We start from the raw sequence: 25,668 nt of genomic DNA, 5'->3' as shown, positions 1-25,668 counted from the left end.
CTTACGAACAAATTCAACTTCAGAACAAGCCTACAGTCCCTATCTTGTACGTAACCCGGGGACTGCCTGTACTTATGTCAATGGGATGGGTAGTGTCTATAGTGAATCAGTAGAGCAGCACAGATTTTTCATACATTAAACCATAGATGATCCCATCATTTCAAGCCGTTTGCAGGTTTCAGATAATTGTTTATGAACCCTGATCAACTTATGTATGATGTAAGTCATCTTTTGCTTGTGCCACTATGAACCCACAAATTATATGCAAACATTGATAGATGGTCTTACACAAAGAACTTTTTGAATACACTAATGCTATACTACTGTCTAAAGATCAGAGCCTGAGGAGGGTACAGTATGACCAAATGCTTATCTGATAATCAGTTGACTAGTCGATTCTCTCTCCCCTCCACTTCCTCCCATGCTGTCACTTTCTGATAGAGGCAGCAAAGGGGAGGAGGAAGGGGGTACTTCAAAGCCACAGTGCTGCACAACGAAGCCTGGGCTCAGCTCTGAAGTGCTGCTGCTTTGAAGCACCAAAGTGGTGCTCATAGAGGCAGCGCTGCACAGCTGGTCCCTGACCCAGGGTCAGCTGGGGACTCCCCAGGAGAACACTGGGCTCCAGTGCAGAATTTCAGTGAAACCCAGCATCCGCTAGGGACTCCCCAGCTCCTCATGGCATTTCAAATTGGCAGTGCAACATGAAGCCCAAGGTCATCAACTACTCAAATTGTAAATTAACTGTTACATAACATCCTCCGTATAAATACAGAAATTCCATCACTTCTGGTGAGTTTCATCCTGAACTTTGTTAGGGATTTTTTGAGTTAATTTGCAAAGGCCACAAATGCTATTTCTGTGCGCCATAAGACAGTTTAGAAGTCTAACTGAGTCTCTCCCTGTGTCTTGGATTATAGTGCTGTTGCTGCTTTTAGCGGTTTTCGTCTTCGTCATCAGGAAGTGTATATCTAAGCAGAAATCTGGGTGAGAGATTGTTCTAAATGTCTGTTAATTTCAATGTGTATTAACTATTTGATTCCATAGTTTAATGCTGGCAAAATTTAATTAAATGAATCATGATCTTCATATGCAACAATGGGGCAAAAGAAATAGACAATCACTAGCATAATCTTATGAGTCTGCAGCTAGTGATAGCTTAATGTTCCTCACATGGCAATTTTAAAAATATAATTAAAAACAAAATTCTTTTCCCACTCGACTCTTCACCCTGCAAGAAGGACAATAATTTAGTTTCACAAATATAACCAAAAATGTTCTTTTCTGTCACCAAGATATGGGCATGATACAGAGAAATATGATGCTTATGATGCATCTCTGTTAATAGACCAAGATTGGAAAAAGGGGAAGGAGTAGAGGATAAAAGTGTTCTCTTCTCCCCCTCCCCCTCCACTCCTGCTGCTTTTTTACCTTGGAAATGTCAGTGATCGTTGTAAGTGGAGTCTATGATCTGGTCCTTGAGGCAAATATAACTGGATTGCTTGGAAATAGTAACTATAATGTAATAAAATTTAACATTCCTTTGGTGAGAAAAACACCTCAGCAGCCCAATACTGTGGCTTCTAATTTCAGAAAGGGGAACTACACAAAAATGAAGAGGTTAAACAGAAATTAAAAGGAACAGTGAGAAAAGTAAAATCCCTGCAAGCCGCATGGAAACTTTTCAAAGACACCATAATAGAGGTCCAACTTGAATATATACCTCACATTAAAAAAACATAGTAAGAAAACAAAAAAAAATGCCACCGTGGATTAACAACCAAGTAAAAAAGGCAGTGAGCAATAAAAAGCCATTGTTTAAAAAAGTGGACGTTAAATCCTAGTGATGGAAATAGAAAGGAGCATAAAATCTGTCAAATTAAGTGTAAAAATATAATAAAAGCCAAAAAGGGGTTTGAAGAACAGCTAGCCAAAAACTCAAGAAGTAATAGCAAAATGTTTAAGTACATCAGAAGCGGGAAGCTTGCTAAGCAACCAGTGGGGCCCCTGAACAATCAAGATGTTAAAGGAGCACTGAAAGAAAATAAAGTAATTGTGGAGAAACCAAATGAATTCTTTGCTTCAGTCTTCACAGCTGAGGATGTTAGGGAGATTCCCAAACCTCAGCCATTTTTTTTGGCTGACAAATTTGAGGAATTGTCCCAGATTAAGGTGTAATTAGAGGAGGTTTTGGAACAGATTGATAAACTTGACAGTAACAGGTCACCAGGTCCAGATGGCATTCACCTAAGAGTTCTGAAAGAACTCAAATGTGAAATTGTGGAACTATTAACACTGTGTAATCTATCCTTTAAATCAGCTTCCGTATCTAAGGACTGGAAGATAGCTAAAGTGACACTATTATTTAAAAAGGGCTCTAGAGGTGAGTCTAGCATCAGTACCGGGCAAATCAGTTGAAACTATAGAAAAGAATAAAATTGTCAGACACATAGATGAACATAATTTGTTGGGGAAAAGTCAGCATGGTTTCTGTAAAGGGAAATCATGTCTTGCTAATCTATTAAGAGTTCTTTGAAGGAGTCAACAAACGTGGACAAGGGAGATCCAGTGGATATATTTTTCTTAGACTCCCAGAAAGCCTTTAACAAAGTCCCTCTCCAAAGGCTCTTAGGCACAGCTAGTTGTCATGGGATAAGAAGGAAGGTCCTTTCATGGATTCAGAATGGAGAGAGGTAACGAGTGGTGTCCCCTAAGTGTCCATCCTAGGGACCAGTCCTATTCAGCTTCTCTATAAATGATTTGGAGAAAGGGGTAAACAGTGAGGTGGCAAAATTTGCAGATGATACTAAACTGCTTAATTGTTAGTATTTAGTATCATCTAAATACTTAATTGTATTAAGACAATTAAGGCCCAAGTAGAGACCAATGTAGACTATGAAGCACTTCAAAAATATCTCACCAAACTAAGTGATTGGACAACCAAGTGGCAAATGAAATTTAATGTTAATAAATATAAAGTAATGCTCATTGGAAAAAATAATCCCAACAATACAAACAATATGATGGAGACTAATTTAGCTACAATTACTCGACAGAGATTTTGGAGTCAGTGTGGATAGTTCTCTGAAAACATCCACTCAATGTGCAGTGGCAGTCAAAAAAGCAAACAATGTTAGGAATCATTAAAAAGGGGATAGAAAATATATTATTGCCTTTATATAAAACCATCTTGACTATTGAGTACAGATGTGGTCACCTTATCTCAAAAAAGGTTTCTTAGCTTTGGAAAAGGTTCAGAAAAAGGCAACTAAAATGATTAGGGGTTTGGAACAGGTTGCATCTGAAGAGAGATTAAAAAGACTTGGACTTTTCAGCTTAGAAAAGAGAAGACTAAGGGGGAATATGATAGAGGTCTATAAAATCATGACTGGTGTGGAAAAAGTGAATAAAGAAAAGTTATTTACCTGTTCCTATAACATAAGAACTAGGGGTTACCATATGAAATTAATAGGCAGCAGGTTTAAAGCAAACAAAAGGAAGTTTCTTTATGCAGTGCACAGTCAACCTATAGAACTACTTGTCAGAGGCTGTTGTGAAGACTAGGACTGTAACAGGATTCAAAAAAGAGCTAGATAAAATTCATAAGAGGTTAGGACCATCAGTGACTATTAGCCAGGATGGGTAGGAATGGTGTCCCTAGCTTGTGTTTGTCAGAGGCTGGAAATGGATGACATTAGAGCTGTGGTCACTAACCTGTCGATTTGCAAGGCATTTGGGCCTCCTCCATTTTCCCTCCTTCCCCAAGAAGTCCCACTACCTACCTCCAGCGACAATGGAGGTAGTGCTGGCTTCTTGCGGGGTGGAAGGAAGTCTGGCAGCTGCGCATCACTTCTGGGGTTTCAGGAAGTGCAGTGGCTGCTCCCTCTCCCCCAAACAGCAGCAAGGTACCACAACCCAGGTCTGTGGCATGCCGGGGACTTGCTGTGCCGGGGGGAGAGGGGGAAGGAGTAGGCGTGTGCCAGGGACTCTGTTCCCTGCTCCCACCAACACCTTGTTCCTTGCCCCCACTGGCAGCCTGTCCCCTGTCACAGAATCCTGTCCCCAGCACCCTTCTCCAGTACCATGTCCCCTGCTCTCACCAGCACAGTTGGGGCCATGTTAGTGAGGCTTTGAGGGGGGGGGGGGGGTTTGGAGGTGTTATTTTTTGCTTCTCACTTGTGTGGCCCCAGCTGACTTTGCTGTGGGGCAGTGACCCCTGACTCAAAACAGGTACCCCACCCTTCTCATAAATAAAGACAATGCTGAAACTTTTTGTTTGACATATTTTATTTAAAAATGAAGCCTGAACCAACAAACCCCTATTTGGCCCCAGTATCATAACACTCCTTCACCTCCCACCCCCAGACCCTAGATCTGAGCCTATCATACACTGGAACCCCCTGTCCTGAGACTCTCACATATCCAAACTCCTGTACCTCCACATCCTGAGTCTTCTGCCACAACACTTCTGCACCATCCACACACAGCAAATCTGTGTCCTGAGCCCATCATACTCCCAGCCTCCCTGCCCTGAGCCCCTCATACATCTCAACCCAAACTCCTGCACCCTCACATCCAGAAGCCTGTGGTTTGCTCAGTTCCCCAACCCTCCCCCTGACTCCAACATTCCCCAGCCTGGAGCCCACTCCTCAGAGGTATCCTGGAAAAAACTTTCATGTCCAGGACGCATTTGTTCTTCCGCTTTTTCTTTTTGGTGGAAGAGCAAACATGCATTTTCAGTAACCCCCGTATTCCTTGTTCCACGTGGAATAAGGGGGCTTCAGAAAGAAGGGGGTTTTCTGACATTTGGTCCAGTCTAGACAGGCCAAATGTTTGAATAACCTCTTCCTACAGAAGAATCGGGGCTGAGGGGGAGAGGCAGTGTAGTCATACCCTGAGAGTGTATAAGGGGCTGGGGAAGCAAGTGATGGAGAGGAGGAAAACAGAGAGGGTAGGGCTTCAAGGAAGGGGTGGGGGCCTTCGGGGTAGGATGGGGTGGTAGGTCTTGGCTTGTTCTGACATTTAAAAAGTGATCTTGGGTGTAAAAGGGTTGGAGACCACTGCTTAGAGAGATCACTTGATGATTATCTGTTCTGTTCACTCCCTCAGGGGCACCTGGCATTGGCCACTTTCGGCAGACAGGATGGGCTGGATGGACCTTTGGTCTGACCCAGTCTGGCTGTTCTTATGATATAAATAACGTGGTTCTCCCAGGTTTTGTTGGACTTTCTAGGAGTAGGCAGAGAACATTCTAAGTATGCATTTTGAGCCCTCAAACTTGAATTGCAGGGATAAGTGGTGTTTAAATTTTTTTTAAAGCTTTCCCCTCTTTTCTCCTGTTAAACAGTGGCCTTAATTGGTTTTAAACAAAGAGACTTACAGAATGCTGGAGGCATGATGAGACTCCTACTATAACTTTCTTAGTTCTCTACAGGCAGTCCCCGACTTACGCGGATCCGACTTATGTCGGATCCGCACTTACGAAGGGGGCTTTTCTCACCCTGGAGCTCACGGGCGGCGGGTCGCCGCCCGTGTCCTCCGGGGCGAGAAAAGCTTCTCCCGGTCTCCCTGGTCTGCTGGGGGGGGGTCCAGCAAAGCCGCTGGACCCCCCCCCCCCAGCAGACCAGGGGGACAGGAGCAAAGCTGCCCAGGCGGCGGCTTTGCTCGGGTGTCCCTGGTCTGCTGGGGGGGTCCAGCGGCTTTGCTGGACCCCCCCCAACAGACCAGGGAGACAGGAGCAAAGCCGCTCAGGCGGCATCCCGCCGCCTGGGCGGCTTTGCTCGGGGGCAAAGGAGCAAAGCCACACGGGCGGCGGGGTCCCTCCGCCTGGGCGGCTTTGCTCGGGTCTCCCTGGTGTGCTGGGTGGTGAACTCCCCCCAGCACCCCAGGGAGACAGGAGCAAAGCCGCACGGGCAGCAGGGTCCCTCTGCCTGTGCAGCGCCCCAGCTGTTCTGTCCCAGGCTCCAGATTCAGCAGCTGTTGAAACTGATCAGGCTGATTCCAGGAAGCTGGGGGCAGAGCAACTCTGCCTCCAGCTTCCTGTAGTCAGCCCCGGTCAGTTTCAGTGGCAGCAGCTGAATCTGGAGCCAGTTCCTACTTACTTACAAATTCAACTTAAGAACAAACCTATAGTCCCTATCTTGTACGTAACCCAGGGACTGCCTGTAGTTGCCAATAACTGATTTTCTAATATCATTGAGGCTGCTCTTATATGCAGCCAAACAGTATTGAAGTGGCATAAACCCTCTTTTTTTCTTACTTTGCATATTGCCTTTAAGTGAAGATTACTTTCCCTCACCCACACCATCCTTCTTAAATCAGAAGGCTTTGACATTAGAACCCTCCTTATATTTTGGCATTGTAAATGAATTAATCTTGGTGTTCTCTGTTACCAGTGAGACCTCAAATATCTTCAGATCAACTTTCCAAACTTCAACATAAAACTCTGAAATATTAGTTTTGAACCATGTGTTCTTTCACGCTCTTAACAGAAAAAATTAGTTTTCCTTTGAAAGTTAAACTTTTCTTTTTTGTCTCCACCATTCAGCTCTTACTATACATTTGCGAACAAGAATGAAACTACTATGATCCCCATGGCTGCAGAAAATACTTGATTTGCACCATAGCAGGTAAGGGCATTATTTTACTTGCTTCAACATACAAGTGTCAGAGTTGTGGTGAATTATGTCAGTTCTCACTCTAATGCAGTGATACTCAGAATAAGGCTTGAGAGCAGCAAGTGGCTCTTGAGTGGTCCTTTATGCCCAGGAAAGTTATTAACCAATCAGAGTGGCTTTTCTATGTTACCCTATTATTAATTTGCAGTAAGTTACTGCATATTTTGAGAAGAATAATTTCTCTACAACTGTGGCTCCTTTGGGTAAGGTTGATTGCTTATTTGGCTTCTGAACCACAGAGGTCTGAGCATCACTGCTATAATGCAAATTTACTGTGTGCTGAGTGGAAAATGACTTCTCTTCTTTTACCTGAGTTGCTTGAATGTAAACAATGTTTGTTGTAATCCCAAACACTTCTGGTTTCGCTATAAACAACAGCTTAGCCAACAAGCAGATCTACCTCTTTCAGATGCTGGAACACATCAGGTCCAAAACATTATTTGCATATGTTTTCATCTAGTACAAAGGAAGATGGAAATCATGGGTCAGATGTTCTCTACCCTGGAAACCATGTTTTGTTGGTATCGTTTTGGGGAAACCTTTGAAACCATAGTTTGTTTGCTCTCTGTACAACTTCTAACCTGTAAATTCTTATACTAACAAGAATAAGACTCAAAGAATTTTTGGTCTCTGTGCTTAAATGCGTAGCTGTGGTTATACTTAGTACAGATTAATTTACATCTAGTTCTGTGTCTGTAACCATCCAGAATGTAAACCAGTTTTTGCTGGTGTTGCTTCTCTTCAGAATGTTGAGATTTAACATAATGATTTCCAACAGCTATCTGCCTTTAGACTTCAGATAGACTTATCTCATGTATGTGCATTATACAGTAATAAATACAATCTGTCATGAACAAGTTTACAATGTGCTAATTTATTCCTTCTGAGAATCTTTCCCTATGAAATAAAAAAAGTAATCTTTTGGACATTTACACCAATGTATAATAAAAAATGAAATAAAATCTTAATAAATATTTGTAGGTGGAAAAGCCCTATTTTGGTTTAATATTGGTATACCCTTTTTTGCAGGCAGGAAACTGTTTCTCCTCATGGCTATGCATTTTGCTTCTTTGTGTGGAGAACATGAAAACATTTCCACCTTTTTGTGGGTATTTTACATTCTTGCAATGAAGTTTTTGAGGGGAAAAGGCCAAGTCATGACAGTTGAAGTTGTTACTGCAGCTGCTTCCATTAGATCCTTTATAACAAGTTTAATTCATCAAGTTCAACTTTAACAAGTACCAGATTGTAGCTTTTGGACTGTCCTCCTTTCTGCCCTCATGCTGTATGTCCATGAAAATGCATTGCCTGCAGACTTTTGAAGTGAACAAGACATACTGCAGTATCAAGGATGCTTACTCCTCAGATTATGCACTGGCCTTTTTTCTCTTTTATGGAACTTCTTGACCCTGAAGAGTTGACTAAGGAACCTGCCACTTGGAAGATATGAATAAAAGTGCTGCTAAGCCTAACTTGATTAGAAACTTCAAGAACAAGATCCTGAAATTTCTCCTGAGCTTGGTTCATTGATTGCCATAGATATCATCTTGAAAACTTTGTGTGTGAAAGGAGCCTTTAATTTTTGAAGACTTTGCTGGATTAAAAAAGGGCTTCATGAATACCATCCCTAGCACTTTGGTTTACTTGGTGTTCAGAGACACAGCACTTGATATCGCTTGTACTATAGTTGAGGGACAATCAGTTTTTACAACCCTTTTATCTTCAGAGGGGTTACAAATTACTGACTAGGATGAAATTTTGCCTTCATTATTTATTTTTTCCTCTCTTGGATCGCTTTATTTAAAAATTACTTCACGGGTCTGAAATTACCAAAATCTTTGTTTAAAGTTTTATCTGACATTTATAATATATTGCTAACAGGAAAGAGTAAATATTTTGTTTAGAAAAGAGATTTCTGAATGTATAGCAACACATTTTAAAATCAATCTTTAAGTTTGTGATGCAGAAATTGATGTCTTTATTTTTGGAGATCTTGCCCTATTTTTGTAGAGTGGTTACTATGCTGAACTTCTGAGGTTCACTATTGAAAAGAGCCTGCATACAAAAAAGCAAATACTTCTCTCAAACCAGGTAAAGGGACTGATTTTGCAGGTTTGTAATGTAATATAATATACACTGGTTGAAGGCATTTGTGAATTCCAGCTGCAGCTTAATGTTGTGGCTACTTCCAAAGAATGTGCACTGTTACATAAAACAATAAAGGCCTCTAAAATACATAATTTTTCAAGTACTTGGATTCACTTAAGATCTTACTCTTCTTGTTTACACAGTGCTTTATGCTGATTGATTTTTTTTTTTGGTAAGTAAAGTAACAAGTCTCTATGCTGAGGAGCTTGCAGATTAAGAAGTGCTGCAGAGAAATGTCATTGGGGAAGGGGGTGTCTCTAGATCAGGGATGGGGAACCTTTTTTGTGTTGGGCCACTGACCCACAAAAAAAATCAGTTGGGAGCCACACACAAGTGAAAAGAGAAAAATCTACAAACCCCATAGACCCTGAGAGCAGGAAAAAAGACATCCCGCTCCCCTTGTGCTCCATCTCCATAGCAGGAGAACACTTCACAGAGTTTACCTCCAGGGCCAGATGAAATTCCGAGGGCTAGAGCTAAAGGATATTTGAGGGCACCCCTAAAGGCAAAAATGAGGTATTTAGTGTGTGAAATGGAATTGCCAGGGAGCAAGGTGAGTGTGCATGATCTAGGGAAGAGATGGGGTGTGGGAAGTGGCAGGAGAGTGGGGCATCTACCTGGGTGGGGAGGGGGGGTACGGATGGCACTCTCCCATATCACTCACTTTGGCTGTTACTTCCAGCCTCATGAGAGAGGCTGGAGCTAGCAAGTGAGCCCACTGTGTGTGGCATGAGTATGTGGGGGGGGGGGGGGGGTAGGGCACAGGAGTTAGGGCAGAGGCTTGGGAATGTGAAGGATACAGAAGGTAAGGTTGGGAGGGTGAGGAGGGGGGCTCATGGCAGGTGTGTGGGGGGGGAGGTAGGAGTCAGGTTAGGGAGTGGGAGGGCTGGCACAGCACCCCACTTCTCCCCAGAGCTGGCAGTATATAGGTGTGTGTGGGGAGGGGGAAGGCCAACTCTCCATACAGTGAGTATAACTGTTTTATCACACACCTTCCTTTCCTTGCATGGGAATTGTATGCACATCACGAAGTCTTAGCACAACATCCCTATCCCTCCCCAACTTGGCTTTCTGTGTAGATGAGGAAGCTGCATGCCAGTGTTGCAGCTAGGCTTAGCAGATAGGTTTAGAAAAAATACTGGACACCCTTGATGGGGGGAGGGGAGTAGCACACCCAAGGGAGATTGGAGGGTGGGGACGGTGTGGCTGGCCTGGGACAATCGGGAGGAGAACTGGCCAGTAGGAAGCAGGGGTGGCTGGGAGGGGGTCAGGGCCAGCAGAGCTGGTTGGGAAGGGTCGGGGGAAGCAAGGGTGGGGGGAGAGAATGGGCCGGCAGGGAGCAGGACTGATCCGGGCACATGCAGATCCCGGGGCGCTGTCAGGCCGGTGCCCGGTCCCGGCGAAGCACAGTGATTCCGCCTGCAGCTCCACAAGGCGTTCAGGAGCGGGGCCGGGGCTTCTCCCCAAGCGTCAGACCCACGCAGCCAGGGCTCCCAGCGCCTCCCCCGCCCGCCTGGCGGAGAAACAGGAAATGCCATGTCCGGTATTTTCTGCAATTGCAGCGCGAGGGCCCGAAAGCGGCCCCCGGCTCCCCTACGCGGCCCAGCGAACAGCTCGGGGCCGGGCGCACCCGCAGCGCTGCTGCCTGCCTGGCGGGTTCCCGGCCGCGCCCCGTGCCCGGAGCGCTGAGCGCCGGCTCTAACGCGCACGCGCGGGGACGGGCGGGCGTCCGGCCCCCTCCCCCCCTGCGGCTCTCGAGGGGGCGGGGCACCCGACACGCCCATCCGGCGGCTCTTCCGGCCGCGCAGGCGCAGTGAGCGGCGGGACTTTGGCCGCGGCCGGAGGAGTCGCTCTGCGTCATGGGGCTGCTCGGGCCGATCTGGGCGTTGCTGGCGCTCGCGCTGCTTCCCGTGGGAGCGCGAGGTGAGTGTGGCGGGTGACCCCCCCCCCCCGTTTTCCCGGGGTCCTTCCCCCTTCCTGTCTGTAGCCCCGCCCCCATTCCCCGACTGGCCGCCCGGGGTGCGCCGAGCGGGGCGGGGGCGCCGCGTTCACACGGAGACCCGCCCCCGGCAGGAGCCTCTCCGGAGCGGGCGGGGCCCCGGGCGGCAGCAGGCGCGGCGAGCGACTCCCCCCTGTGGGGCGCGGGCTCTGTGCCTGCCCCGCCCCCTCCTCGAGAGGGCCCAGAAAGGGGGAGAGCGAGATGCTGGTCACTGCTAACTGGGCGTGTTAGATATCGGGTAATTTACTAGTCGTGTAACCGCGTGAAATGTTGGTAGGTACACGACTATTCAGTAATCCCAGGGGTGGGCCTGGCAGCTCCGTGCCCCTCTCCTCCGTCCCACCCCCTCCTGCCTCAGTATCAGTTTAAAAACCAGCTCTCCTCACAGACCAGCTGCCTGCCGCCCCACGCTACTGCCTCTGTTTCGGCAGCAACAGTGCGGGGTGGCAGCAGCTCCTGTGCGTGGGGAATCCAAGCTCCCCACAGACAGAAGCTGTGCCACAGGATGTGAAGCATCCTCTGTCCATGGGGAGCTCAGACTCCCCACTGACAGGGGCTGATACCACTGCAGACAGAGCTTGTATTGGAAGAGGTAGATCACTCAAAGAAGAAAAATCAGCTATGTGTTTGTGTAACTGGTATTCTTCAAGACATGCTGCTCGTGTCCATTCAACATTCTTTCTTCCTTCCCCACTGTCAGGATTTCCTGCAAGAAGGAAATGAGGGTGGAAGGGACCTAGAGATGCCCTACATTGTGCTGCATATCCATGCCACTCGAGGGGGCACCTGAGTCAGTTCCTCTACAGATCCTTCTAAGGGAAAATCTGGCATGGGTGCATGTGGCAGGTACATACACCTATGTTGAATGGGCATGAGCAACACATCTTGTAGAAAACCTCTTATGGAAATAGGTCTTTTACCATACATGCTCAAGGTGATGTACCTGTGGTAAATAATATACAATTTTAATATTTTGCAGTTTTGTATCCAGCCCATTCAATAAATTAGATTCGAGGCTCTAATGAAAACAAGAAATTTCAGATTGTTCCCATTTGTGGCTTCTGAAACAAAATTCTTATTTTTGAGAAGGTTACTGAATACCTTTCAGAGTTAATGTTTTCCCTTCCTTATCTGTGTCTTTTGCTAGGTGATTGTGGTGTGCCTCCAAGATTCAGTTTTGCTGAGCTGCGTAAGGTAGTGAACGATTCTTCTGTTGGGACTAAACTGAGATACTACTGTCGCTCAGGATACACGCATAATGAAGGAAAGAGTCCTTATGTTACATGTACTGAAAATTCAACATGGTCAGCAGACCCTGAGTTTTGTGTAGGTGAGTATAGTTATTGCATTCCCATTTCAATTGATGTACAAGCCATCTTAACACAGTTAGGAGACTCTCTTGTATTGGGCAAGTGGTTCACAATTCAACACTGGTATCCATAAACATTTTGTAGGCAGTTCATTGTTTCTATTAGTAATAGACTTCTTTTTTTAAAAAAAAGCACAGAACTTCACAGCAAGTTAAATACAATTTTGTTTTTAATTTCAGCCTTCTGCTCTGACAAATCTCAAGTAGGATTAAGCAAGTTGTTATATTACCCAAAAACAAGGAAGAAATGTGGTAAAGGTGTTGAATAGCTAAGCTTTAACACTTTGTGGTTTCTCTAATCATCTTGATTCTCACGATGTCACATCTTTTAACTTCTTTAAAGTGGGTGCTACAGAACACTGGACAATTACAGCTTGCTGCAGTTTAATTAATAGTGTTCATAGTATTTCCTGTTTGGTAGTATAGAAAGCATCACAAATACAGTAGACTTCCAATAATCCGACACTTTTAGGACGTAGGTGGTAACGGATTATCGGATATGCCAGAGTATCGGGAGGTCCTGGTACAGCTGCAGGTCTTAACAGCTGGCTGGGACCCAATCTCCCTCCACCTCCCCTCTCCTTTCCCCCGAGCTGAAGCAAAAGGCTCTTCTCCATGCTGTAACCCAATCCCACTCCTTCCCTTCCCCCCCATCTTACGTTTGTTCTGGGTATAGCCGGCATGTGTGCTGAGCGGCCGGCTTTTTAATCAGTTGGGTGGGAGCGCTTGACATTTTGATGCCAGAGTATCGGGAGTGCCGGACAATTGGGTGCCGGACTCTTGGAGTTTTACTGTACTTCAATAGAGTAAAACTCGTTGGTGTGGTAAGTGTGTGTCTTTTTTGAAAAATTGTAGTTGTTCTGTCCCTACATTTCGCCCTACTAAGTTCACTGTGCTAAAGATAAATCCACTATGGAATAATAGTTGTTTTACTATTGTTTTACCAGCTGGGAGGGTGGGGCCACAATTGGCGCTGGGAGCCTGTGGTTGTGTGCAGAAGACGGGAGTGGCTGGGAGCCCCAGCCACTTCCTCCACCCCTGCCAGGCTTCTGTACGTGACCAGAGGCTCCAAGCGCCGATCGTGCCCCGCTTCCTAACAACTCTCTCACCCCCGCCAGGCTTCCGTCCAGCACCCAGCTGAAAAAACAGAAAATACCAGACATTACACATGTCTGGTATTTTTTTTACCTGACAGATGGCGCCAAAACTGGACTGTCCGATAGAATACCGGACAGCTGGCAACCCTAGAATTCAAGCCCATTTTGTCTTGTGTTATCCTCAGTGGTTAAGAAGAGTAGGTTATTTCTGATGTCCCTCCTCCTTGTAACAAACTTTTATGTACTTGAGAACTTATGTCCCCTCTCACTCTTTTCTAGACTAAGCAAAACCAGTTTTTGCAGTCTTCCCTCATAGGTCATTTTCTAGACTTTTAGTCATTTTTGTTGCTCTTCTCTAGACTTTCTCCTGTGTCTCCACATCTTTCTTGAAATGTGGCACCCAGACCTGGATGCAGTACTCCAGTTGAGGCCTAATCAGCATGGATTACAGCAGAAGAATAACTTGTCATGTCTTGCTTACAACACTTCTGCCCAAATATCCTAAAGTGATGTTCGGTTTTTGGAACAATGTCACAGTGTTGACACACATTTTGTTTGTCGTCCACTGTGACCCTGGCGTCCCTTTCTTCAGTATCTTGAAATTATTGTGCCTGGGAGTGAGAGCATGTTAACTAGTGTATAGTTACCTACCTCATTGTGCTTACCCTTTTTAATACTGGTACAAGATCAGCATTTTTCTATTCTTCTAGAATTTCCTGGTACAGGAAATTCTCTGGTCCAGCAACACGTGTGGTCTGAGGTGTGGTGAGTCATAGTGGCGTGAGAGCAATCCAGGAGGGGATGGGCTGAAGTAGTGGGATGGGGCAGAGACTGGCACTGGCAGCAGCCTCTGGCAACCCTCAGTAGTGGGGCTGGAGCAAGCAGCAGCCCCTGGTAGCTCCCAATAGCCCATAGCGCGGGGACCAGATCAGGGCAGCCTCTGGCAGTGCAGGATTGGGCCAATGACATCCGTGGCAGCACAGGGCTGGACCCAGAGCTCATGGCAGCAGGATCAGGAGTGGGACTGGCGTCATCCCCAATAACACATGGCAGCATGGGGCTGGAGCCCTGGACAGCCTACAGAAAGTTCAGGTTGCCACAGGGCTGGGTCAAGAGACTTGGCAGCGCTGGGCCAGAACCTGTGATAGCCTGCGGCAGTGCGGGCTGCTGGAGCCAGACATGCAGCCTGGCAGGCAGTCTGGCTGGGGTAGCAGCAGCAGGGCTAGCAACCCAACAGGCAGCTCAGCAGGAACTGAAGACAGTCCCCTCTACCTCCCACCTGCCAGAGTCAACCTCTGGGAGCTGCATCATGGAGCCTTCTCTAGTCCAGGAAATTGCTGGTTCAGGACTGGTCAGGTCCTGAGGGTGCCGGATAAGAGATGTCCAGGCTGTGTTCTAAAGATTTGTTTGGCCAGTCTTTTAGGATACTTGAAAAGTTTGGGATAACTTGCATCCATTTTAACAATGTTTATTCCCAGGAGATGTAGGTGAACTTGCTCTTTGATTACTAATAGACATGAACATGTTTCATCATCTCACGCAATGAGACAATATTGGCACGCTTCTGTCCAAATACAAAACAGAGATATTAACTGATCGCTTCTGCCTTGTCTGCATGAGAATTAAATATTTTACCATCTCTAGCATATGTTTTACCATTACGCACTGTGGTATCCTCATTGTATAATCCAGACTATTGAGAATCTGTCAGTCTTACCCTCTAACCAGGGGAACTCTTTACAGTGCCTCCATTTGTTGCTGTAGCCTCCATTCTGGACTGCTCACAAACAGCCTTCAGCCTTCAGGTCACTCTCAGTTAAGTGTCAGTGTTTGCTACAGCCAGCCAGTCACACGTTGGCTCTCACCAGCCTCAGTGACTAACACACTTCTCGTCTGTATGTTTTGGGGGTCCTCCCCACCCACCCACTCCAGAAATGTGGCAGTCTCCTGGACAATCCAAATTCACACAGAGCCCATATTTTTTGTCACCCAAAAAGAGATTCATTAACACTTCAATTTAAACACACTGGATTAGATCAAACAAGTGTAAAAGCTACAAAGAGATTTTAAGTGAATACAAGTACCGAGGCATAAGTCAGAAATGGTTACAAGAGAAATCAAGATAAAGCTCAGCTGGTGCCCAAGTTAACCAACTGTGGTAAGAAAAACTTCATTTTGAAATCACCACATGCTCTCAGCAGTCTTAGGTGGACGTTCCCTTTTTCAGCTTAATGGCTGCTTCCTTTGTCCCTTCTAATGCAGTGATTCGCTGGGCGCAGGGAGAGGGAGCTACGATGGTTTCTAGTGTTTGTCCCTCCCTTTAAAAGTGTCATTTCTAACCCCTGGGAAAACATTCCTAGGAGGTATGTTAATGGTTAACTGGAGGAGCCTGGAGCAGCCCACCCACCCTCTGCAGGCTGAGATCAGCTTGAGCCCTGTGGGGCCCTCTGCGGATGGTGGTGGGCCTGGCTCCGGCACTGCATGGGCAGTGCCACTCAGGGGCTGTTCCAGCCAGCCCAGATGGCAGCAGGCCCAGGCCCAGTGCTCTCTTACTGTGGCGGAGAGGTGACTCCAGTCCGCCCACTCCATTTTAACTACTTAAACTTAATGATTTAGCAGGATTTCATATCCCTAATTCCCAGCTGACTATTCGATTAGTCGATAAGGATGCCTCTGCCTTTAAAGTGTAGCAGCGGTCCCCTTCTCCCTTCTCTCTCCCCCTGCCACTTGCTGCCTTGTTTGAGAGGCAGCAAGGGGGGATGAGCAACTAGTTGACTAATGTGGGATGTATACCCGGCGTACAAGACGACCCCCGATTTTTGGGGAATGTTTTTTAACATCAGAGGTCGTCTTGTACGCCGGAATATACGGTAAGCTACAAAGAGATTTTAAGTGAATACAAGTACCGAGGCATAAGTCAGAAATGGTTACAAGAGAAATCAAGATAAAGCTCAGCTGGTGCCCAAGTTAACCAACTGTGGTTAGAAAAACTTCATTTTGAATTCACCACATGCTCTCAGCAGTCTTAGGTGGACGTTCCCTTTTTCAGCTTAATGGCTGCTTCTTTTGTCCCTTCTAATGCAGTGATTCGCTGGGCACAGGGAGAGGGAGCTACGATGGCTTCTAGTGTTTGTTCCTCTCTTTAATAGTGTCATTTCTACCCCTGGGAAAACATTCCTAGGAGGTATGTTAATGGTTAGCTGTAGGAGACTGGTGCAGCCCACCCACCCTCTGCAGGCCGGGATCTGCTCCAGCCCTCGTGGGGCCCTCTGTGGATAGCAAGGGGTCTGGGCCCAGCGCTCCACGGATAGGGCCTCTCAGGGACTGCTCCAGCAGCAGGCGTGGTCCAGCGCAGTCTGACATTGGTGGAGCGGTGACTCCCGTCCGCCCACTCCATTTAACCACTTAAACTTAATGTTTTAACAGGATTTTACATCCCAATTCCCAGCTGACATTCTGGAGACAGTGAATGGGGAAAGATTTTTTCTATGGCTTTTTCTCACTTTTTTGTTTTTTGATTTTTGACTGTTACTGTTTAATGGCAAATAAAGCAGAGCAGAGATTCCTTGAAGGGAGACTGTTTTGCCAATTTCTGCTGTGGTTTGCAATGTTATATAGATTACTTTTATACATTTGCTTAGGGCATTGCCACACATTTTAGCAGGAAGATATTCACCAGTAAATTATCAACTTTTAGATGATCTCCCACAAGGCATACTTTGTAAAAGGATCATTATAGCACTCTTTGGAGTGTGAATACAGATGTATTGTATTCTTCCAAGATGTCTGATTAGGGATGTTGAATTTAGATTAATTGGCTAATTCAGTAGTCGATGGAATTTTCATCGACTATTTGATTAGTTGGTAAGGATGCCTCCGCCTTTGAGGTCTAGCAACGGACCCTCTCAACCCCACCCGCCCGCCTTGTTCTGATAGAAGCAGCAAGGGGGATGAGCCACTAGTTGACTAATATGTCCGCTATCCGATAAGAGGTTGCTCATCGGCTAATCGACTAGTTGTTCACACCCTTATTTCTTATTGTTCTTAATTAACCTTAAATCTTCTCTTTATCTGTAAACATCCAGTTGTGACTTTTTCATTCATGTCTTCAGCTTTTGGTGCTGAGACCGTTGTCTTTAATTTGCCATGGTATTCACTACGTTAAGAGTTGCAAGTCAGCATATCTTTCCCCCCCCTTTTTTTTCCTCTTAAGATAATGGGTTAACGCTAGTACTACTCTTGTTCTCTTCTAGGAAAACCATGTAGACCATTAGAAGTAGAAAACGGCAGAGTTGAATTCACCAATCTCCAGTTTGGTGCAACAGTCAACTTCTCCTGTGATGACGGGTGAGTGCCAAATTGGTGATTTTGGCTGATTAACAGAGCCTAGAGTTGTGTGAAACTGCTGATGTCTGGTAAAACGAGGCTAGAAAGCCTACTTTAACAGCAAGAGTATAAGTGGGTGCTGTGCCATGAATCTGTAGCTATGGGCTGAGTCCTGGTGAAGAATTACAGCTGTGACTTTTTTTTTTGCCAATGGAGTAAAAGAAGGGAGCCATCCAGCTACAGCTGTCATTCAGTGGGAGATGGGAAGCTTAGCTTGCTCAGGCTCTTTTGAAAATCCTAACCTAGAGGCCTCAGGAGACCATCCAGCAGATGTGAGGTCATGAGAGAGTGAGTGTCCCACCTCAGGGGTTATGCGGTGCTCACTGACTCGTGCCATCTCTCCCTTGTTGCAGAGCTTTCTGTCTGGGAGCTAGTGGCTGAATGTTTCCCGTATGAGGTAGCACCAGGTAGAAGCAGATGTCTTCCTGCTCCATGAATTCAAATCTTTATCCCTCCATTATAGATGTCAGTATTAGCAGGGCTCGCCGAGTGGCAGTGAGCCCTGCTCGCCAGCCACGTGGTTCTGCGCAAGCGTGGATCGTTCCATGCTGGGTCCTCCAGGGTGTAATCTACTCGTCATGGGCAGGCCTGAGTATTGGTATCAAGATGGGAAAACAGTGAAGTGAGAGATACTGAAATAATCGTGGCAAGTGATCTACATTCTCATGCTACAGAGGAAAGAGCGGGAAATGTCAATGTCATTGCCAGTTGGATCTGGGGGAGAATTTTTGCCAACTGTACCTACTCCTAGACCCTGAGGGAGAACCCACAAACTCAGCACTCTCTCAAATAAAGCTGGTTGCCTCCACAAATATTATTGGGTGACTGTTCCTAAACCTCACCCTTCGGATAGATAAAAATGGAGTTTCCAGCCTGCAGTTGTTCCTGGCCTATTTTTACTGGTTCCTGTGGCAGAACTGTAGTTTGTTTAAACAGGCCATCGCCCTCCCTGCTACTTGTCTGGATTGCATTGCATGGGCTCACAAATGACGTGGATGCAGGTGTTGTGCAGAGTTTAGATTTTCAGTATCCCATATATAGGGGTCTTGTCCAGGCATCAGAGATTGTAATACCAAGGTATGTATGGGGTGGGGGAGATGCCAAGGCCCACTCTCAATTATATGGATCCTGGGGCGGTGAGGTAATTCCCTGAGATTGGGCTGGGTCCCCAGGCCTCTCAGAGGTGGGAATGAAATCCATTGTCCTGTAGATGGTCATTAACCTGCCGTCTGAACAAAGTGGGTTTGACCCACAGAAGTGTCTGAGCTCCTATTATAGGACTTGGTGGATTTCTGTGCGGTAGCCTAGATGGGCCTCAGGTTTAGGAATTGTTCAGGCCTATGAGTTGTCTGGGTTTGAAGAGCAGTGATTAGATCATGGATAGTAAAAATGCTTGAGTTTTAAATATTGAAAAGGGACGTGATGAAGTAGTCACAGCTCAGGGAAGCTGTCTTGTCTACCGTTACGCATGTCGGCAGATTCTTTTTGAGTGTAATTCTGTTTTACAACATAGCAGCAGCATGGCCAAAATCTATTGCTGTGCTCTTCGGTCTTCCCTGCCTCCACAGGTGATTGAAGGGAGAGAACTTGGAGAAATGAACGTAATCAAATGCTTAGCGCATTCTGTAGTAAAGACCAAGGGTCAGTTTTGCCCATATATTTCCACTTCTTGTACTGGTTTAGCTGGACGTTGAGCTAACTGGACTTGGAAATGCAGTACTTCTGGCTGCCCACCACTGGCAGCGCTGGCAATGGCAGGAGAAAAGGTAACAAGAGCTGCTTGAGCTGAGACAATGTGACACAACTGTACATTCAGAGAGGAGGCTTTTAGTGCTTACTAGAGTTGTTGCATGATTAACCTAGTTAATCTTTCAATTAGTAATGGACTATAATAGTCTTGTGGATAAGGGACAAGCGGTGGATGTGGTATACCTAGACTTTAGTAAAGCATTTGCTATGGTCTCGCATGACCTTCTTATCAATAAACTAGGGAAAATACAATCTAGATGGGGCTACTATAAGCTGGCTGCATAACTGACTGGATAACCGTTCTTAGAGTAGTTATTAATGGTTCGCAGTCATGCTAGAAGGGCATAACAAGTAGTGTTCCCCAGGGGTCTGTTTTTGGACCTGTTCTGTTCAATATCTTCATCCCGGATTTAGATATTGGCATAGAGAGTACAATTATTAAATTTGCAGATGATACTAAGCTGTTAAGAGTTGCAAATGCTTTGGAGGATAGGGTCATGTTTCAGCCACCATTCCATAGGACGTGTCTTTGTGGCTTTTTTGGTGGTTTGTGTTCTATAGTTTACGCATCAGACTGTTCCTTGTTTAAAATTTCTGAAAGCATGTTCCACTCTTTGTCCCTCAGTTTTTTGGTAGGCACTTAAGATTCTTAAACCTTGAATCAAGTGCTGTAGCTATCTTTAGAGATTTCAGGTTGATACCTTCTTTACTTTTTTGTCAGATTGCAGTGCAAGTGGTCTTAAAATGAGCAACATGTGCAAAGTTGTCCTCTGAGATTGCTGTAACATGAAATATGTGACAGAGCGTGGGTGAGAAACAGAGCAGGAGAAATATATTCTTTTCCCCTAAGGAATTGTCAAATCTTTAAATAATACTTTTATTTTTAACAAGCCTCATCAGCACACTCTTTTAGGATGGTAGCTGAAGTCCGAAGGGCATACAATAGTTCACAGTATCTGGAGCACAAATGCCTTGCATTGGCTGCTGTAGAAGTGCCAGGGGAATGCCTGTTCTCTCTTTCAGGTGATAGTTTGTATTTGCACAAGATAATGCTGCCTGTTTCTTATTTGTATTTCTCCCCCTGAGCATGTAAGTGGCTCCCTTGGTGCTGTGCTGGCAGGCAGCTGGGCTAGCTTCCAGTGGCCCATAGTTTCTGGAGCCGATCAGAAGGTGGAGTCTGGAGCATTCATTCCCCAGGAGTGGGGTGCGCCCCCACCTGGCAAGCCCCTGACTGGCCTCCACCCATTGCGGCTGCCCCAGTGTGGCTCTCCTCCAACCCCTCAAAAGACTGCCTCTGCGATGCAGAGCCCCTGGTCCAGCTGCACCACCGCCGCCTTTTCCTTCATCTCTAAGCAGCTGCTTGTTCTTTCTTGCCATGGCCAGGTGGGTCCAAGGCAGCCGCAAAACCTGGCAAAGCCATTCCCAGACTTTGGCCTGTTGGAGCACTGCTTCAGCCCTGGCAGGGGCCGAGGGGGGCCTGGCTGGGGTGCTGCAGGACTCACTCGGGCTCTGCTGCTGCGCTAGTGTAATGAAGACTTCAACCCTGCACCTCTGACAAACTCCGCACCTCCTGTTGCCGTTTGGGAAAAGATGTTGTTGAAGCGAACTACTGGAATCTGAGATCAATACACATCAGCTCTGTTTGCGAAGAACACGCACTGCCTCCCCATTCCTAGTGACAGGGCAGCGCAGTTGGAGCCATGACCAGGAGACTGAAAGGAAAAGATGACTCTGCTCAGAGGACAGATCTCCATAGGGTTGGCTGAGATCCTTGTGCCTGTACTACAAAGGGGACTGTGGCTTTGTTCTGCTTGGGTTCTGCAGCATGTTGCAATTTGGCTTGCCTTTGCTGGGTAGTGTGTGTTTTTTGTTTTGTTTTGTTTTTTTTATCAAATATTCTGAGAGAGAAACGGGTTTCTCGACTGTTGGTCACATGTCACTGACTCAGCCCTAAGCAGTGAGCACAAGTGACTAAAACATATTTCTGATTTAGTTGGGATTGGTCCTGCCTAGGGTGGGGGGCTGGACTTGATGGCCTCCTGAGGTCTCCTCCAGCTCTATGATTCTATGAGCCAACAGGGTCCCTGCACAAAGCACTTTCTAGTCTTTAGAGAATGATAGGGAAAAATGCCGAACAGATAAACTTAGCAACTCTTCAGTTTAGTTCTGATTCACCTAGCTGTAGGTACACCAGAGAGAATCTGGTTTCCTCTAGGCTTTACTGCTAGGAACTCTGCTGAATGGATCTCAGTTGGAAATCCCAGTGCCAGAACCACTGGGAGCTGTACTGCACCCAGGATGTGCTAGGAGTTGACTTCTCTAGTCTAGTTGGTAGAGCAGTGTTGAACTGTTCCAGCTGTAAATTGATCTGTCCTAGCCAAGCAATTTGTAGCAGTTCAGACTGAGCAGGTCTCAGCTCAAAGTCCCCTTTCCTGCTGGACTAATAAAATCATGACAAAGAAACTCAAGCCAAACAGCTGAGATGGAAGGAGAATTCGGAGCTGTCTGCTCGAGCCCCGTCCAAGTTTGGGAAAAACTCAGACCTTGCAAAGAGCGTGTTTGGCTGTGAGCCTGTCTTCAGAAAGTCCCACACTGGACTAGCACTTCATTTCTGCAATACCAGATGGACCAGACACATCCTCATATGGCGGGCATTTGTTTTCCTGTCCCCTTCCACCCAGCTCACATTGTGCAATAGAATGAGGTCCTGTGCAGTTGTTGCAACCAGGTCATCATGCAGATTCTGAGGTTAAAGAACATTGTATCTGAAGTCTGAAGGAGAAGCTGAATCTCTTGGGGTTTGTTTTCACTGTCCAAAACCACTCTTTACTGGACTGCAAAACAGCCTTCTAAACTATTGCATTGGCATGAGTTTTGCCAATATTCTCCATGGTTTCCCCAATAATGCCATCTAGTGTTAAATACCCTGATCTTAGGTGCACTACTCCCAGCCTGCTTCTGTACCTTATGTCCCACAAAGACCTCACAACCTCTCCCCCTTCTGCACCCCGCCTCCCTTCCAGATCCTGCAGCCCATGCCTATCCCACTCGCTGGCAGCCCTGTCTCACACACTTAGCCCCTCATTTTTGTCCCTACTCCAGAGCCGCGGGGTGGGGGGGTGAAGGGGAGGGAAGAGGGGTGTTCCATAAAATCCATTAACTCCGGAAGTCCACAAAAGTAAATTGGCCTCTGGGAAACCTTGAATCTCAGTCATCCCTGTCCCGTCCCCTCACCCCATGAGGTTGGAGCATCAGAGGAGTGAGGTTTCTCAGTTGGGGGCCACATCAGTGAGGATTGGGGATTTTTGGAGACTTTTTTTGTTTCTTACTTGTGGGGTCCCCAACTGATTTTTGTGTCAGTGGCACCCGACCCAAAAAAGGTTCCCTACCCTCACCATAAATATAGAAAACACTAAAACCTTTTGAGTTGGACATATATTAATCTTTTACTTTATTTAAAATGAAGTTTGATAAACTAACATGAGAAGGTTAAAATGCTTAATCTGTTTAATAATTTAAGGTAAACCATTCTCCGTAGCTGCAGCACTAGCAGAATGGCTCGGGTATAATTATGTAATTAATGGTGAGTTTCCATTAGCAACTGATGGTCTGCAGAAAGATTTACATTGAGCCAGATGGTCCGCAAAAAGTTTGAGAACCACTGAAATAGAGGCACCTCCAGCGTCTTCCCCACTGAGAGACAGTTGTATGCTCCTTGCTGCTCCACAAGAGCTCAGAGAGAGTTTGGATCTGTTCCCACGGGGGTGAAATCACAGGGTCACTCCAGTGTGGATGATGGACAGACTCTTTGTGAAGTGGGCCTCATCCTCCTTGATTGGATCCACCTCGTCATCTCCAGCCTGATTCTGGCCTGCATATTTATACCTGCCTCTGGAAATTTCCACTACATGCATCTGACGAAGTGGGTTTTTGCCCACGAAAGCTTATGCTCCTACACTTCAGTTAGTCTATAAGGTGCCACAGGACTCCTCGCCACTTTTGCAGATTCAGACTAACACAGCTACCCCTCTGATACTTCCTCATCCAAGCAGTTGATGATTTATACAGCGTGATAAGATGTTGTGACTTATGTTTCAGGGTAAACAAACCCTTTGTGAGCTCTGTGAAGAGGTGAGATGTTTTGACTTCCGTTTTCAAGGGATTTGGTTTTCTGTTTTGGGGATGCATGTTGCCTAGATCTCAATGGAGTTAGCTGTGACAACACATTTCTGAGTTATTCTGACATGTAAAGTGAAACCTGTGCTAAAGACCCCACGTCCAGTGAGAGAATGTGTTGCTGTCGGAAGAGTCAATTCAAAGTCCCTCTAGTTTTCTTCACAGATTGCCTCTATCAGGCAGCGGAGCTTTTACCCTTAGTCACCCTTCAAAAATATATGGGACTGAGCAGTATGTCTAGAATACAGGCTTTTGTCGACAAAGAGCATCTAGACTACATCCAGTTCTGTTGACAAAGCAAGCCACTTTGTCGACATGAAAGTGTAGACGCAAAGGATAGTGTAGATGCAATAACTCCTTCTGTCGAGAGAACTCTGTCGACAAAAGGCATTATTCCTCATAGAATGACGTTTACTGCTGTCGACAAAACTGCCGAGTTCTGTCATTATGTTGACAGAACTTGGTGGTAGTGTAGATGCAGATATAGTTTTGTTGACTAAAATTCACTTTTGTCAATAAAGCCCTGTAGTCTAGATACACCCTAAATGTTAACTGGATCTTCTTGGGTTATGTCAACAGATTGTTTTGGGCGCAATACAAGCTTGAAGTATAAATTTCATCAGGCCCTTGGTAAGCAGGTTGGGAAGTGGGCTCCTTTGGCAATTGTTAGGGATGGTTTTCCAGTAACTTCAAAAAACACAGTTGCAGGCATCTCACTAGGGATGTAAATTCCCAATGATCGGTTCACTGGTTAATGTTGGGTCACGCTGGCTTGCCGCTGGCTCCCAGGCCCCTCTGGGGCAGCCCCTGACCACTCCCCATGGAAAGAGGCTGCTCCAGACACTGGTGCAGTCCCTGCCTATGGGATCCCCAAATCCCTCACAGGAAGGGGCTGCTTGATATGAGAGCAAACCCCGTCTGCAGCAAGTGGGGAGCTGCTCCAATCCCCTTAAATTCCCAGTTAATTGGAACCGGCAAGCATCGTCTGTTAAGAGGGCTAAGGAAGTTGTCCCATGAAATTGTGGGATAGTTCTGGATGACTCTCAGGCCATGAGTCAAATGGGGCTGCATCTACACAGCCAAGTAATCTGATCTTTGCATGGTGTCAGGTATCAGAGGGGTAACCATGTTGGTCTGGATCTGCAAAAGCGACGAGGAATCCTGGGGCACCTTGTAGACGAACTGATTTATTGGAGTATAACCTTTCGTGTCGCATCTGACGAAGCGGGCATTTGCCTACGAAAACTTATGCTCCAGTAAATCTGTTAGTCTATAAGATGCCACAGGACTCGTTGTCACTAATAGGATCCTGGATCTCATCTTGAATCGAGGTTGGATCCTTAGCGCTGGAGTGTCCTGGGCCCCAAGGTTTGGGGCCTGGATTAATGCAATTTCAGTATAGTTTCATGAGGGGCTCCTGTGGGGCCCCAGCCCATCCCTGTTGGTAGAGGACTGTGGGAGGAGTCCTCAGAAAGGTCACGACATCCTTTACTTCCAGTCACGTGTCTGTCTTGATCCTAGAAGTACTACCCCTGCGGATGGGATTTCCTGTGGCAGGTGGGCAGGACATAAGGTGTGTGGGGCATGGCTAATGGGATCGGGGGTAGGGCTAATGTGTCCCCATTTTTGGTTCAGAATATATGGTCACTGTATTTAAAGCCCTTTGTTGCCTTTAACGACTTAGGGCTTGGTCGTCCAATGCAGCTGTGCCACAATACAGTTATAGACAAAGATGCCCCTGTAGGAAAGGGAAAGCCTGTCCATCAGCCTAGCTGTCCATCTCTACAAGAGGTGCTAGTTGTGTTGATGAGAGAAGTTCTCTTGTTGTCATAGCGTGGTTTCCATGGGGGATTAGGCCAGTATAACTGTCACCCAGGAGGATGAATTTTTCACACCCCTGAGCAACAAAGTTACACTGACCCACGTGTGTAGTGTCGACCCGGCCTTAGCGTTCCTGGGTCCGATAGTTTTAAGTGGATCCCTTTTTCAGTGGTTTGTCTCCACCTGCTGCTTGAAAGAAACCATGTTCCATCTTTCTGGACCGTTAACTAGTTCTTTGCTCACTTGAGT

The 25,668-nt window shown here is 46.3% G+C and overlaps 1 protein-coding gene across 1 annotated transcript in view; it reads left to right on the top strand.

Annotated features, from left to right (window-relative positions):
• Window positions 1-25,668, top strand: part of CR1 (complement C3b/C4b receptor 1 (Knops blood group)) — a 238,352-nt gene that overhangs the window by 149,236 nt on the left and 63,448 nt on the right. The window contains exons 95-99 of the mRNA XM_089773562.1: window positions 918-984; window positions 6,545-6,596; window positions 8,685-8,790; window positions 11,969-12,151; window positions 17,541-17,634. Coding sequence (XP_089629688.1) covers window positions 918-984; window positions 6,545-6,596; window positions 8,685-8,790; window positions 11,969-12,151; window positions 17,541-17,634 — 502 coding nt within the window. The remainder of the gene's footprint in view (window positions 1-917; window positions 985-6,544; window positions 6,597-8,684; window positions 8,791-11,968; window positions 12,152-17,540; window positions 17,635-25,668) is intronic.

This window comes from Pelodiscus sinensis, chromosome 27, assembly GCF_052426305.1.
Source record: "Pelodiscus sinensis isolate ZL-2025 chromosome 27, ASM5242630v1, whole genome shotgun sequence".
NCBI classification, from domain to species: domain Eukaryota; kingdom Metazoa; phylum Chordata; order Testudines; family Trionychidae; genus Pelodiscus; species Pelodiscus sinensis.
The sequence above is the reverse complement of the archived record's forward strand: the minus strand, read 5'-3'. Positions and strand labels throughout refer to the sequence as shown.